The sequence below is a fragment of the Ochotona princeps genome, chromosome 12 (assembly GCF_030435755.1).
Source record: "Ochotona princeps isolate mOchPri1 chromosome 12, mOchPri1.hap1, whole genome shotgun sequence".
In the NCBI taxonomy this organism is placed as follows: Eukaryota; Metazoa; Chordata; class Mammalia; order Lagomorpha; family Ochotonidae; genus Ochotona; species Ochotona princeps.
Genome location: NC_080843.1, coordinates 36943684 through 36959901, shown reverse-complemented (window position 1 = coordinate 36959901; position 16218 = coordinate 36943684). Strand labels below are relative to the sequence as shown.

The 16218-nt window shown below is 38.4% G+C and overlaps 1 protein-coding gene across 2 annotated transcripts in view; it reads right to left on the bottom strand.

The window, feature by feature from the left end:
• DIAPH3 (diaphanous related formin 3) overlaps positions 1 to 16218 on the bottom strand; it is a 472570-nt gene that overhangs the window by 164687 nt on the left and 291665 nt on the right. For both annotated transcript variants that reach the window (XM_058670671.1, XM_004577440.3), the window contains one exon: positions 11844 to 12008. In XM_058670671.1, the coding sequence (XP_058526654.1) occupies positions 11844 to 12008 (165 nt within the window). The remainder of the gene's footprint in view (positions 1 to 11843; positions 12009 to 16218) is intronic.

Below are 16218 nucleotides of genomic sequence, written 5' to 3'. Positions count from 1 at the left end.
GTTGTCTACCCAATAGAGATAAACAGTAAAACATTGTCCGAAAAAACAAATCAACAAAATGGGTGAAGCCTATGCAAACAGAATTGATCAGTCACTCAAATTCTGAAAATGTAAGAGCTAACCATTTCTTTTTGTGATTCTTAGCATACAATCCAAGTGGCAGTGATAGTTGCATATCCCTGAAATCCAGTTTAGGAAGGAAGAAAGTGGATTTAATGAGCAAGAAAATAATCACTACCACAACTGACACATATACCAATACTCAAAGTGGAAAAACATCAAAATGAAAAAGTTCTCCTATTTTGTGTGTTTGTGATTGTAATCTATTTTGTTGATCTCTAACCCCAACCCTCAAGTGGGGCTTGCGGATAATAAGGGCTTTAGAAACCATTAATAATAAACAGCAAGTAGCAGAATCAAGATGGCAGAATAGGGTAAGGACACGTTTAAGCAAACGGAGAAATATTAGCCAGTGTGAAGCAGAGAGGGCACATTCCAGGAAATGGGAGAGAACAGAACAACAGCAGAGGGGTTCCCGGAGACTCAGACACAGGAAAGCAGCAGAAACAACGGTGTGGTGTTGCAGTGAATAACACAGTGGCATTCAGTGAGCAGTGATCTGAACTCCACCAGCAGATGGCACTAGACCAGCAACAAGGTGGGAAGTGACATGTACAAGGAGCTCCAGAGCTGAACACAGACAAAAAACTGCCCATGCTGCTGGCATTTGACCAGGAGCAGAGACAGAGCTACAGGTCCCACATGGGCAGTGCAGGAACAGGCAGGATTTCATAGCCCAGACCAGCCCTTAGAGCCATATCGGGCGCCATTTTGTTTAAAAGGCAAGGGCTATGGGGCAGGAATGCTTATGCATGGAGCTGGGAATGAACTCATTTCTGACTCAGTGAACTGCAACAACGTGGCATCCTACAAGTTCCACCAAAGATAGGTCCAGGTATCCCTCAGACCTGATGGCCAGTAGATCAAGAACTCTACTAGTGGCACATCAGGTGATATTTCTTACAGTGTGGCAAAGAATTTAAGACTACAAGGAACAACAGTGAGCTGTGCATGCACTAAGCTCAGTGCATTGCACTGGTTCTACAGGAAAATAATAGACTATGGCATTATACAGGTCAAAATAGGCAGGTGTAGGCCTCAGACCTAAAGGCCAACAGGTTCTGGCAAGATCAACATCACCAACAACCTAGATATATAGGACACATAGTGTCTCCCTAATCCTGGGACTTGCCCCAACCAGAAGTGGGAGAAAGGTTGTACAGACAATGGTGCAGCCACAGCATGGGATCACAGGAGGTGGAGACTGGTGAGCCGGGAGCTGGGGCTATACAGACCATGGTGGAAACCTAACATAAGAACCCAGACCTGGAACCTGTTGAAGGGAGTGGCACAAGTGACTGCAAACAAAGAGCCATGTACCAACTACAATAAGAAAAATTACACTGTAGACCTGTGGGTGTCGCAGCTTAGAAACCTGTCCCAATGAGAAGAATCTGGTAAACAGAAATATAATAAAAGAGCAAAAGAAGAGACAGAGGCACAATGAATATTACTGCATACTCACCTTGCAAAGGAATAAAACCCTATGCCAACTTTAGAGTTCACTGAGGAGACATCGAGAAAATCGGAGATACAGAATTCAAAACACTGGTTATAAAACATATCAACAATGAGAAGCACATAAAGCAGGCAATCAAGGAATATGTCACACTGGAAAAGAATCAAATGCAAGCTGATATATCGTATCAGAAATTAAAAATACAGTGGATCAAATTAAAAGTACAATGGAGGGCCCAGCAACTTGGCCTAGTGGCTGAAATCCTCGCCTTGAATGTGCCGGGATCCCATATGGGCGCCTGTTCTAATCCTGACAGCCTTGCTTCCCATCCAGCCCCCTGCTTTTGGCCTGGGAAAGTAGTTGAGGATGGACTAAAGCTTTGGGACCCTGCACCCACGTGGGAGAACCAGAAGAGTTCCTGACTTGTGGCTTTGGATTGGCGCATCACTGGCTGTTGCAGTCACTTGGGGAGTGAATCATCGGAAGATATTTCTGTCTCTCCTTCTCTCTATATATATGTATCTGCCTTTACAATAAAAATAAATAAATCTTTTTAAAAATTTTTAAAAAGTACAGTGGAGAGTCTCAAAAATAGAATGAATGAAGCAGAAGAAAGAATCTCAGAATTGGAAGATATTTCCTGTCACTGGAGGAAACAAACCAAAAGCTGGAAGCAGAGCTGGATCAGGTCAAAAATGTATTCAAGAATTAAAAGACACTATTAAAAGGCCAAATATAGGAGTTATGGGAGTCCCAGAAGGTGTAGAAAAGAGAAGCCAGGTTTACAAATGTATTAAATTAGATAAGGGAAAATTTCCCTAACCTAGAGAAAGAATTGGGAAACAACATCCAGGAGGGGCACAGAACTCCCAACAGGATTGACCAAAGCTATCTTCACCATGACACATGATAATCAAGCTCTCTTCAATCAAACATAAGGAAAAGATCCTTAAATGTGCACATGAAAAAAAAATCAACTGACCTATAATGGAATGCCAATTAAACTCACAGGAATCTCTACAGGCCAGAAGAGAATGGAGTGATATATTCAAAATTCTAAAAGCAGAAAATTGTTGGCCCAGGATAACACACCCAGCAAAACTTTCCTTTCTCTTTGAAAATGAAGCAAAATTCTTCCACAGTAAAGAAAAGTTCAGAGAATATGCCTCTTCTAAACCTACCCTACAAAGGATACTTAATGATGTTCTCTTGACAGAGAAAAGGAATAGTACCCACCAAAACCAAAGGTAAATGTGAAGAAAATCCCAGTAAAATAACAACAGAAGACTAAATCAATGAACAACCCATTGCTAAAATGACAGGACAAAATTACCACCCATTCCTATTAAGCCTAAATGTAAATGGCTTAAACTCAACAAATGTTAGATTAGTGGACTTGATTAAAAAAACAAAACCAATCTAGATAGAACTAAGCTTTAATACCCACTGACAAGTACCAGAGCCAAATGGGATGGGGGACAGACTGGTCTTCTGCTACTGGCAAACCAGGGTAGGGGGCAGGCCTGGTGGAGGTTATTGTGGGTCGCCCCGACTAGGCTGCAGATCCCACTGGTTGATGTAAGGGCCGAACCAGACTGGACTGCAACACCCATTGGTTCCAGTGCAATTCGGGACTGAAAACAGAACCAACCCAGCAATTGCAACCACCAGCTGATCGGGGTGATGGACTGTGCCGGGCCCTGTGCTTGCTAGAACATACAAGAAACTAGTCTGGGAATACCTCAAAGTTTCTTTGGAGATCTCCCCAATCGAACTGCTGGACTCAGAACTCTAACCAAGAAAAGACAGAAGACAGAACAGGACAATCATTCATCTCAGCTATATGTTGGCAGCGAAATACTGGGCAAACGGAGACTTTATGATGGACCATATCAATCAGTGGACGACCTCATCGAGTGAAACTGGCAGCGATTCATAACTGGAGAACTATTAAAACCACTTGAGCAAATATCTCAGATCATGCCCCACATCCGGGACTTGGGGTGGGTGGGAAAACGGGTGGAGCTTCTCCCTCAATATCCCCCTTTACCTCAGATACATGATGGAAACAATATGGACATAATAGTATTACCCACTTCCCTATCCCCCTGAACCTTTTTTTTTGTTCTTTAACCGTAATTAACTATGTAAAGATTGTCGACAACCATACAATAAAATAGATTAAAAAAAAAAAAAACCAAAACCAATCTACTTGTTTCCTACAAGAGACATATCTCACCAACAAAGATCAGAGGAAACTATTTCATGGATTGATTTTTTTTTTGTTAGTTTCATCTCTTCAAAACACTTTCTTCTGATTAAATTTTTCAATGACTCATAGATCATACAGTAGCATCATTTTCTTCAGGGTTCTTGATTTTGTTTTGCATTTTCTCAGCGACACATTAGTCATTCAGTAGCAGGTTATTTAACTTCATGGTGTTGCTAATTTTTTTTCTTTGTGTTGTTGATTATGTTTTGTGGCTTTTCATTTAAGGGGATGTACAGTAACTGTAATGGAGACTATCATATCCAGATGTGAGGATGCAATGCAGCAAGCATCTCCACTTCCAGATAAAAATGGACTCCCAATGAAATGGTTTATTATGTCCTGACAATAGGATTCTGGACTTCTGTTATTGTCCATGCCCACAATGGTGGACATATGATTGTGTATAATAATAATAGAAGGGAACTCAGAGAGGGGGGAGGGAATCGGGGAGGGGAGAGGGGAAATCCCACGATCTATGGAAGTGTATCATAAAATGATAATAAAAGGTAAAATTTTTTAAAAAGTGGTCTTTACCGTACTTTAAAATCTCAATAGAATATGTGTACATATTCAGAATCAGAACTACATAAACTAAAATGTATTATATACAGACTATCTGACATGCATGCTCAGAGGGCCCAAACAGCAATGATCTGTGTCCTTTAAAACACAAAAATCGTGTCCAGAGTGGTAGCCTAGTGGCTAATTCCTCTCCTTGCATGCACCAGGTTCCCATGTGGGTACCAGTTTATATCCCAGCTATTCCATTTCCCATCTGCCTCCCTGCTTGTGGCCAGAGAAACCATTCTACGATCGCTCAAGTTCTTGGGACTCTACAACTGCATAGGAGACCCTGAAGAAGTTCCTGCTTCTGGCTTTGGATCAGCTCAGCTCCAGCCATTGTGACCACTTGGGGAGTGAACCAGTGGATGGAAGACTTCCTCTGTCTTTCCTTCTCTCTGTAAATCTGTCTTTCCAATAGAAATAAAATAAGTAAATAAATCTTTAAAAAATAACAAAAGTGATACATTTTAATGGGTTTAATTTGGTAGACAAATTAATTTGAAGCAGGTTATCCCTAAGGAGAGCAAAACCAAAGGAGAGCAAAACAGAAAGATAAGCTATGAAGCAAAACAAGGAACATGCCTGTAGAAACAGGCTATACTAAGATTACTGTACTCCACTAGCCATTTTTTTCTTTAATAAGAAAAGAGCAAGGAATATTTACAGTTAAATAGGTGAGGCATCCTCAGGATAAGAACTGAGAATGTTCAAGCTATGTAATTCAGATGAAGTAATTTGAAGTATTTGAGCATAAGAATCCTCCAATGTGAATGAAAAGTGGAACCATGACATAGATTAAACTTCAAGGCCAGAGTGCCCAATGACAGGCAGGAAAGTTGGGTTTAAAGTCAAATAACAAATATGATCATGCTGCAGCTGATGAAGAAAATAAAATGGGATGTGAGGTTGTTATTAGGTTCCAACAAAAATCCCCTGAGTTCATCTTGTGGGAGCATATCACCAGTTAATATCAAGATGTCTGGGAATGGCATGTGCTATGCATAAAAACAGTTCCTGAAAAAAAACGATTTTGGTTACACACTACTAGATGACTAACGACATGAACTTCACTTGATGTGACACTTGAAGCCTCAGTGGATGCTTACAGCAGGATGTTTAAGAGGCCCATATTCTATCCCAGAGTACCTGTGTTTGATAACAATTTTGTTAACAATAAACCTGGGAGGCAACAGTGAAGGCTTAACAACTGTATTCTTAAGTACTGTGTGGGAGACCTACATACGCCCTTCCTGGCACCTAGTCCGGGGAGTGAACCCAGTCAAGATCCAGACATACTGAGCATTGCAAAAGGGAACTAGTGGAACTCTGTCTTTCTCTGCCTTTTCTTCCACTTCCATTCTCTGTTTCTCAAAAAAATAAGCAAATAGATAAAATAAATAAAAATCTTGCTTTCTGGTATGTCCCTGATTTACTCAGTACATAGCATTCTTCCAATCAGAACTCCACATGATTCCCACAGGACACAAATATCTATAAGAGAATATTTCGGGCTTTTAAATGGAACCGACCGGAAAGCATTCCTCTGTCAGGATCCCATCAACATAAGTACACAGCTACATTGAAGAGTAAGAAATAAAGTGTGTTTTGCATTTATTTGTATTTATTCTCTCCAAAAAGTTGTCAAACACACTGTTGAAAATGACAAGCCTGACTTTCTTGGCTAACTCTGAGCAGCAGTGTACTTGCGGCTGTCCAAGTTCAGACTTTTGAGTCAATCAGACTTTCTGAACAAAGTTGCACTGATCAATTCTAGAGTATCTTTACAAGGGCCTTGCATCTCCCAACCTCATATTTACGCCCAGGTAATATTCTATACCTTAAAAAAAAAAAAACATTGTGAAGACCACTGAGGGCATTACATGAAAGCACCGAGCACATGATCTAGCAAGCAATAAGCACTGAATCCAAGGCAACTATTCCTGGTTTTCCCCTGTTGACAACGCTAACAGAAACATAACTAAAGAAAATTACAGAACAGATCTATTTGGGGGGAGGTTGGACAGTTAGTTTTAAATGCAACCAAGCTCCATGAGCATACAATCTGTAGTAGATTGTTCACAGAGTAAAAACACAAAATTAATTCCCAGTTAAGAAGTCTCAAATACAAGAAGGATGAGTTAAACTGCTGTCAAATGAACAGCTGTTCCTCCAGAGATTTTCAAACTTCCCTCCTTGGTCTACATGGCTGGAGGCAGCAGGCCGAACAGATGCTTATCCTTTAGCTATTGTAATAAGGCTCTTAAAAACAGAAGAAAAGAAAAAGATGAACCTGGGGAGTTTTTATACAAATCAGCTGTATGTTCCTACGACTAGCCAAGAGAGATTGTATAAATTAGTGAAAGTTTTAATGGAAGCGTTTGGAAAAATAGCCTTTAACTATTCATGTTTAAAAGTAGGCATTTGCAAGTGTTTCTGGTATTTATAAACTAAATTCTTGGTGCCAATAAAGAGGACCTTAAAAAAAAAAGGTTGAGGTGGATAGGTTTTACATCACTGCTGAAAGGGGTGACCCCAGAGTGGAGCAGGGGGACAGGAGGAGGCTTGTATCCCAACACTGAAGACTCCCGGATATTCACCAAGGACTATCAGTACGGGCACCAAGGACTACATCCCAACTGCCAAGGAGACCATGGGGAACTGGAGTGCCTTTGGAGGCCGAGAACTCTGAGGTCATCCACCCCCATTTGGATCTACCACACGGGATGGAAGAAACCCAAATCCTTCCTCGCAGAATCCAAGGTCATCGACCAACAGCCAGGAATCCTGAGTGGTCCACCGAAACAGAACAGTAAACTTCCTTCGGGACTAGGGAGAGGAGCTTTCTCTGATCCTTACTTAGTTCCAACTTTGGATCCCCACCCTCTCTTGCAATGACCATCAGGGTCGCCCCAGAGCCCCTCCACCTCCCCCCACCCACACACAGAATAGATAGGCAGAGAAGAAGGAAATCTTAGAACCAGACAGGAAATGGTCAGCATGGACTCACACATACCTTACTAGGTAGGACACAAAGTTTAATTACTCCTCACTAAGGTATTGAAGATTTCTCTGCACACCTCTCCTAAAACTGTTCTGCACCTCAATTGTTGACATATGTCTTGTTAGAGGTATAACCCAGTTTAGACTATCCTAAAATCTGCCAAGTTCAGCAAAATTATGCTTCAACACTATAAACTGCTAAATACTAAAATGAAAATAGACATGAGACAGCTGAATAGTACCCTGTAGCTATTTTAAAGTGTATAGCAGCCAGTTCTGTGTATAAACTAAAATCGAAATGTCAATGAAGTAGTCACAGGATGTGATTAAGAACTTGCATTTTTTTTAACATATTGGTTACTCAATACCATGTCAATTAATTAAAAAAATACATCACTGCTGTCTGATGGAGGTTAATAAAAGTTGTTCATATGTGGTCCAGGCAACCGCTAGACAGCCTGACTTAGCACTAATGCTCTTTCCATCAGTGTATTGAAGGCAAGTCATGTAAAACAGTTAAAACAGTTATAGAAACAGTTATAGAAATAGTACACATACTGCAACTGATTGTAACTTGCTGTGAGGAAGGAAGTGAATACAATGGCTAACACCTGCTTGGCACTCTAGGTATTAGCAATCAGAGCACGTCATCCACTGATGACCTGCTACTCAACAGGTTTCTCTATTATATGTCATCATGAATTGCACTACAGATGAAGATCTTATTACCAGGGACAGAGAGGTGAGAATAATAATTTAGTCAAGAAAAATATAAAGAGTGTGCTCTTGGCACTGGAAACAGAAAGTGGCCAGAACCTGAGTGAACGCCTTCCATGAACTGCCACAGAACAGGCCAGCTGTGGAGTGAGGACATAGTCCCATAGGCAGCACCTGTTCATTGATGACCAAGAGCACACCTGAATGTCAGTGCAGAAAGTCAAAATGGAAACTTTTAAAAAGTATTTTTTAACAATATGTAGTTTTAGTTTGTACTAATGTGGCTCTCCAGAATACTTTCAATGCATTTGAAACTGTATATCTAACTAGCGACCTGGTACTTTCATACTCACTCATTCAAGAGACTCTGGCCTCCAGAGTGAAATAATACTCAACATAACATCCTATTAAGACACCAGAGAATTCTGATAAAACATATTTCTAAAGTTTCTGCCAATATTCATGCTGACAACTTTTTAAAGCTATAACAGTATTTACCCTCCAAAAGAATTAGGAAAAAACCTAAATGAAATTTCAGCACCTTGATATAAACAGTTCCCTTTCAGATTTCTGGTTTTTAATCTAAAGAAAATTTGTTTCCCAAATTCTTCGTTTAAAAGCTTCTGTATCAAGCTCTGAAGTTTTTAATTCTGCTTGGTATGCGACCTTAACTATGATAGTACTTATTTACATGATCTTTGCAAACTGTAAAATGGACAGAACACATAATGGTACTTCAAAATACTGTGAAAAAATGTAAATAAGTGTATTTTGGTGCAAAGAAATTTAAATTCCCTTCATATAAGGAGCCTTCAAAAAGTTCCACAAAAAGTTGGGAAAAAACTGCATACATTTTTTTTGTATACACTAAACTTTTAAAGTACACTTTGCACTAGCCTTTTTGCAAGAACCTCTATTGCTGTCACTCTGCTACTGACTTTCTGAACCCTCTGCCATTCAGATATTTCTTCCCTTGGCCTACTATTGATTTGGTATCAGAAATGCAAAATGACTTACAGAATGTCTTGATGCTCTCTAATCCTTTTCAAACTCCTAAGGTTTGGAATCAGACCTAGCTTCAAATATCATTTTGATCACTTACAAACACTATTCCCTGGATCTCATCAGGAAAGCTCCCGGGTGTCAGTGTTCTGATTTTTAAAATAGAATACAAAGTATAGAACACAATGGGAGGTACCACGGCAGTTTTCCAGAATCTTCCTCTTCTACAGCAAGATCACATGGGTATAGACTTTAGATCCATCATTTTGTAGAAGTATGACACTGAGTTAGAAATGTTCCTTCTCTTGCTTGTTCCTCAGCCACATAAGAAAAGCAACATGGGAAAACAGAATTACTGAGGGCTGACAGAGACAACAGAATGTTTTGTTCACAGAAAATTATACAGGAAGGCATGTGTACATGTATCCATTTATACTTTGTACATGTCAGAGTCCCCCCCAAACCACACCATGCTTGATGATTACTGGAAGGATCTATATGAGCCATGAAAATTATTATACTTGCTATAACACTCCATTGTAGTGCAAGCATAAACAATTTAAATTAACAAAGGAAAATAGTGCCTAGGGCAGAGTCCAAGAGGAAGCAAGTACATTGCTTTTGTTTTCTCCCAGTTGAGCCTCCCAGTACCTCACTTCCAGCAACAACATATGCAACATACACAGTGCAAAAGCTGCATGGCCAATCAGGTCAACCCAACCAGAGCGTATGTGTCCAGGATTTTCGGTGCAGTTCAGTTACACAGGCAAGGACAGTCTGCATGACTGATCTTATCTAGCAAGTCTCCAGCTCTATCAAGAGGTCATACTGACACAGTATGGCATAGAGCCCAATGTTAACAAAGGCAGTTATTCTCCATAAACCACACTGCTACTGTATACTTTTCTATGTTGCTGAAAGTATTTAGGTTTACCAAAAAGACACTTGAGGCCAGCTGTACAGCATAGCAGCTTAAACCATAGCCCAAAGGGCCAGCATCCTGTATGAGGCCCTGTTCCAGTCCTGGCTGCTCTACTTCCAATCTGGCTCCTTGTTAATGATCTGGGCATGTAGTAGAGGAAAGCCAAAAGCTTGGGCTCTTGCCCTCTTATGGCTTCAACTTGACACAATCCTGGGAATTACAGCCATTTTGGAAGTGAATCAGAGGATGGAAAATTTCTTCCTGCTGCTTTTCCTTCCTTTTTGCTTTTTTGTTTGTTTGATTTTTATTTTAAAGATTTGTTTTTATTGGAAAGACAGATAAGATTCATGCAGAGACAGAAAGATTTTTCATCCACTAGTTTACTCTCCAAACGGCCCCAACAGCCACCTTTGAAATATCTGTATGTTTGTATATGCATATCTTTTTAAAGCACACTTAACAGGCAAGCTGTTGCCACGGTTCAGAGGAAATCTCTCAGGGATCAGTCAGGGGCCAGTCCTTCTCTGCAACGTGAAGGGTGTGAGCACTGCAAGCCTGAATTAATCCTGGCAATTATGTGCCGAAAGCCATGATCAACATATAATACATACTACTTCACTAAACACTTAAGCAGTCTGTCTTACAAAGAAGGAATGAACTTCTCTTTTTACAATATACAACTTGCAGCTCAGGAACATATAAGTGTTGGCAAAGCCTTTGATCCATAATCTGGCACTAATCCATAATACCTACGAATATATTGTATTATAAAATAATATGCTGTACCATAAACACCACAACATGTATCACAAATACATTTGTCACCCAAATTTGTTAATTGGCAGTAAAATAATCAACTCAAAAGCCACTGATTCTGGAATGATTCTTTAAGGAATAAGACAGAGCTTGGGTGAATATAGAGTTACTGTAGACAGGCTTTCCTTTAAAATGTGTGTTTTGTTAAAAGTGATTTGATCACAGGCAAATGATAACTCCAATCAACTTAGCAACCAACTTTTCCTTAGCAATAACCATCTCTTTAAATTCAACCTTTCCATTCTTTATGCTACAAAACTTCTTAATCCTCACAAACATCTGCTGAAATACAAAAATGGCTTAGTCTTCTATTAAGAATAACAGTTTTTCCTTGTAGAAATGTATCACCAGTTTTCCTGGGGAGGCAACAATACCTTCTCACTTTAATAATGTGTGTGGTTTTCTCCCCCCACCTAATCAGCTAATACTTGTCAAAAGATCTTTTTAATGTTTAAATGAAAGGATTCCACATCAAAGACCTGACCTCCCTATTAAAGTATCTAAAGAAAACCCTAGGAATGTAAAATCTATTCAAAGGCAAATCGCAGGTAGCTTATTGTACAATGCATTAAGAAAAGAAAAGGAAAAAAGCTTCATAAAAGCTGTATGGAATTTGGTAAAATTATACCACAAAAATACAAATTGATCTTAAGCATAACGAAACAATTTCATAGCCAAAAACTTATTACAAAAGTGCTCTGTAATCAGCCAGGAGGAAGCCTTTATGAAGAACTTCAGAATTTGTCACTTTCTCAATCAAAATTTCTGATTACAGCTTAATGTTGAAAAGGCCAAAAAGAGAACAAACCACACATATTTCAATAGATTTAAAATCTGAAATTTTAAAAGCTAACTCCAACATCAGAAAAGGTGGGTTTCACTGCAGACAAGAGTGGAATGAAGTAACACAATAGTAGTATTTCAGCTGGTACAGATAAAAAACAGCTTTAAAAAATTAATTTTTTGCCTACCATGAAAGTTGTTCTGAAGTTATTCAAGTCTGTAAAAAAATCTTCCACTGAAACTTTCTTCACATCAATGGCATAGTATCCCATTATATTCTGGTACAATTTTTCCATGTTTTCATGTAATTTTGAAAGCTTTCCATATTGTTCTTTTGCACTGGTAACGAAGCTGTATGGTGTGGTTAAGGTATTTTGAAATTTACAAAATCATACTTTAGGAGAAATGAGAACAAAAATGAATGCAGTGTTCAGTCTTTACTGGCACCATTTGTACTGTTAACTGAATTTTGCAAGGACTCAATGGGTTAATGTCTGCAAAGTTCATTTAGCAGAATAAATATAGTTATTGTCCTTCTACATATTTTAAGGCTCATTAAAAACCTACATTACATAAGCAAACTAAATGTTTTAACTTCATTTTTGGAAAATTTGTATATAGTTTCTTCCATGCATTGACTAAAAATTATGTTTATAGTTACACAGGCACACACGTACAGAAATGTTCTCTCATTATGATAACATAGTTCAACGCACACTAAAATTGAGTACACTAATTTAATGTGAATTTGATAGTTCCTGGAATTAGAAAACATCTTCTAAATAAATCAGACTTTCCCCCTTTGTTGCACAATAAGATGCTGAAGAAGTCAGATATGAAATTGTACTACACTCTGAAAAGACATTTCTTGCAGTCATTTGTAACTGTCAATGACTTATTTTTCTACTAAAGAAATAAAACACAGCTAAGCTTAAAGTAGTGTTTTCAAATCTCTGATTAATACAAATCATGAACACACATTAAATTTAACAAAACACTAATTTAGGCTAACAGAAATTTATCAAATCAGAATGCCCATATATAAAGATAATTTTCACAATTTCATAAACATGGTTCTTTTGGTCAGAGTCTTCCCTGGTAGAGAATGATAAGGGATTGATGTAAGCCCTCTGACTGATGAAACAAAGTAAAACACAAAGAAAAAAAGAAACAGAACTACTAGCAAGCAGGGAATAAAGCCAAAACACCAAGATTCTAATCGTTAGAACCCAACCTCTTCACTAGTAAATGGAAGTGTTCCAGGCAACACAACTCACTTTATAGCCTGTCTATCTTGAGTCCACAGTCATCTACTGCTGTCTTGTGCCCCACTCTTTCCATATTCTGCTCTGCTTGTAATACATATATTCGATAGATAGGTAGATAACACTTCAGAAGGAATAAACTGGAAGGCAAGGAGTGTGGGTTCTAACGTATACACTGATGATTTTAATGATTGCAAAAAAAATCATAGATTTGTGACTCGGTTTATATTCATGTTAAGAGCAAATTGCCTTTCTACTCTTTCCTGAATATAGATGCTACCAGTGGCAGTGACTGATGTGTTTACACTTGGTAGCATTTTGCAATTCTTGGATGAGTAACAAAACATTTAGTTTAATTAGTCAAAGTACAAAATCACAAGCAATCATAAGAATAGAGTCACACATGACAGGTTTTCATGCACATAATCATTATTCATGAAAAGTTACAGGTAATGTGAATTTATATGTAAATAAAGATTACATTTGAAGTTCATTCAGAAGCTATCATTAAATGGAGTATACAGTGAAACATTTGTAACGTGAAGTATCAGTCAGAAACTTACATCAACTTATAAACTGGTTTACCTATTCAACCTATAAACTCTCAATTCAAATTATACACACTCCAAATACAGAACATGTATAAATGGCTTACTTATATATCTTAACTCCTGAAAAGATACGATCTTTGCCTTTTTAATTTTTTTTTGCTTGTCCAAACATTCAGGGATTTGGTCCAACTCTTCTTTTTGCATGGTATCTTCTCTAATCTCCACAGCTATGAGTAATCATCTCTTGCAATGGAAATAGTATTTTCAATCCAGTGTACATGTCTGCAAAGTCACGAGACACAAGCTGCAGGATATATAATGCAGTTGTCATTTTTTCTTCTAGCATCATTCTTCAGTAGTGCTTTGTCCCTATCAAACTTCTGGCAAATATGGTCACCTCTCATCGTCACCTCCAGATGGTGTGTTCTACCTTCTTAGTTGAATTAGGACATATCAAATGCAATATATTGATGGCAATTATTTTACACTAGGGCCATCATGCTTGGATTTTCCTGGTAAGAGCAGAGTGTCACTATTTTCCATTCTTCTAAGTGCTAGGGCAAAGAGAAAACAGCGAAAGACAAAAAGCTACTGCTGTCATAAAACATGAGGATGCTTCAAGGCATTTGTAGAAAGCCTGGATTAAAAGAAATGAGTGGGCCTGGCATGATGGTTCAGTGGCTTAATCCTTTTCCTGCAAGCAGCCGGATCCAATATGGGTGCCAGTCCACATCTCAGCTGCTCCGCTTTCCTTGCAGCTCCATGCTTAGGTCTCAGAAAGCAATACAGATTGATCCAAAACCTTGGGACCTCATATCTATATGGGAGGAGACCTGGAGGAAGTTCCTGACTCCTGGCTTCAGATCAGCTTGGCTCTGATTATTGCAGCCTTTTGAGGAGTGAACCAGGGGATGGGAGATTGTTCTCTGTAAATGTACCTTTCCAAAAACAAGCAAACAAACAAAAACACCATTTTAAAAAGAAATGAGCATTCTCAATTAAATTTTTGATGACTGCCTCCTATATTCTAAATAATATGTACAAAAATGAGATATTCACCTAGGGATGTGCACAGTGAAGAAAATAAATGTTGTCATCACATACTGTGGTTAATTAAGGATAGTCAGGGAAATAGCAATTAACAAAAGCATGACGGGGACCAACACTGTAGTGTAATCGGTAAAGTCACGGCTGGTGGAGCTGGCATCCTGCCAATATGCCCTGGGAAAAGTTGTGAAAGAAGATCCAACTGCTTGGACCCCTGAATCCATGTAGGAAACCCAGAAGAAGCTCCTGGCTTCAAATTGGTCCAGTTCCATGTGGGAATCTGCAAGGAAGATTTCTGTTTCCCTGTAACTTTGCCTTTCAGTATATATATAGAGAGAGTAACCCAGAAAAACTATAAAGTAGTGAGCATCAGTAGGAAAAAAAAAAAAGCCTACATTGGAAGAGCCACAGATGGAAAGAAGCAGGATATTGAACTTTCCTTTTCAATATATCTATTTGAAACGCAGAGTTGGAGAAAGAAAGTAGATCTTCCAACCACAGGTTCATTCTCCAAATGGCTGCAATGGATGGACTGTACCAGGCTGAAACCAGGAGAAAGGAACATCATCACGTTGGCAGGGGACCAATGACATGGGCCATTACCATCAGCATTCCCATGTGCTTTAGTAGGGGGCTGGAATAGAAGTGAACAGCCAAAACTCAATTTGGCACTGTAGAAAGCAGCTTAAACCTCTGAGCTATCATATTCTGAGTCTGGCTCCATATTCTGAGTCTGAAATTTTTTTAAGAATGTGTTAAGTGCATGAGAAGAAAGAGAAGCATAAAAGGAGGGCAGCAATAAGTGAGAATGTTAATTCAACATAAGATACTTTGCTAGAATAAATCATCCAATAGTGCTGGGACCAAGCCTTACAGAAGCTTTAATTTCATTCACTCCAATCTTTTTCACTTCCTAATTGCAATTCAATTGTAGAAAAAACATTGAATTTCTTTATCTGTAAAATGCTGTAGTGTATGCAGGGGGGCAGTTGCAATGTAAATAAGTCTCTCAATGAATTTACTGGAATGTTTTTAAAATCTACCTAGTGTTTAAGTATTCCAAATATAGATGTGTAGCAGAAAATACATGAAAATACAGTGAGGGATTTCAGTGAGCAAATGTAAAGAATGTAACCTGGGAAAGTCTGTGGTAACTTTCCACATAATGTGTCAGAAATAGGAAACCAGATAAATATTCAGCAAAATGAGTTTGAGAAATTTGGGAGAGAGGTAGGAAGAAAACAAAATCAAATTATAAGAGCTTGCACAAAAGGAATTTCAAGGGCAATGTTCTATGATTCATTTATTTCCCTTTGACAAGGAACATTACAAAAGTTAAAGGTCAAAGGAAAGGAATAAACACTCCCTGACACAAAGTCTGATATTTTCTAAGTTTTCCTATGATAAGAATTAAGTAACCATGTATATCTCAACGTAGTGTTTGCATATGACAATACTGATGATCCTATCTTGAATTTGTATTACTCATTTTTCCAAGTAAATAAATACTGTGGAATTATTCAACTAAAACACAGCTTTACCTCGATTTAGCAATTCAGGTGACAGGTTATTTAATATTTTATTAAGTCACCAAAATTCATGTGCAAATATGATTTTAATAACATACTTTCAGACTGGATAATGAACCAAACATTTGATATGTGCTTCAACTAATAAGTATTTAACGTAAAACAAAGTTT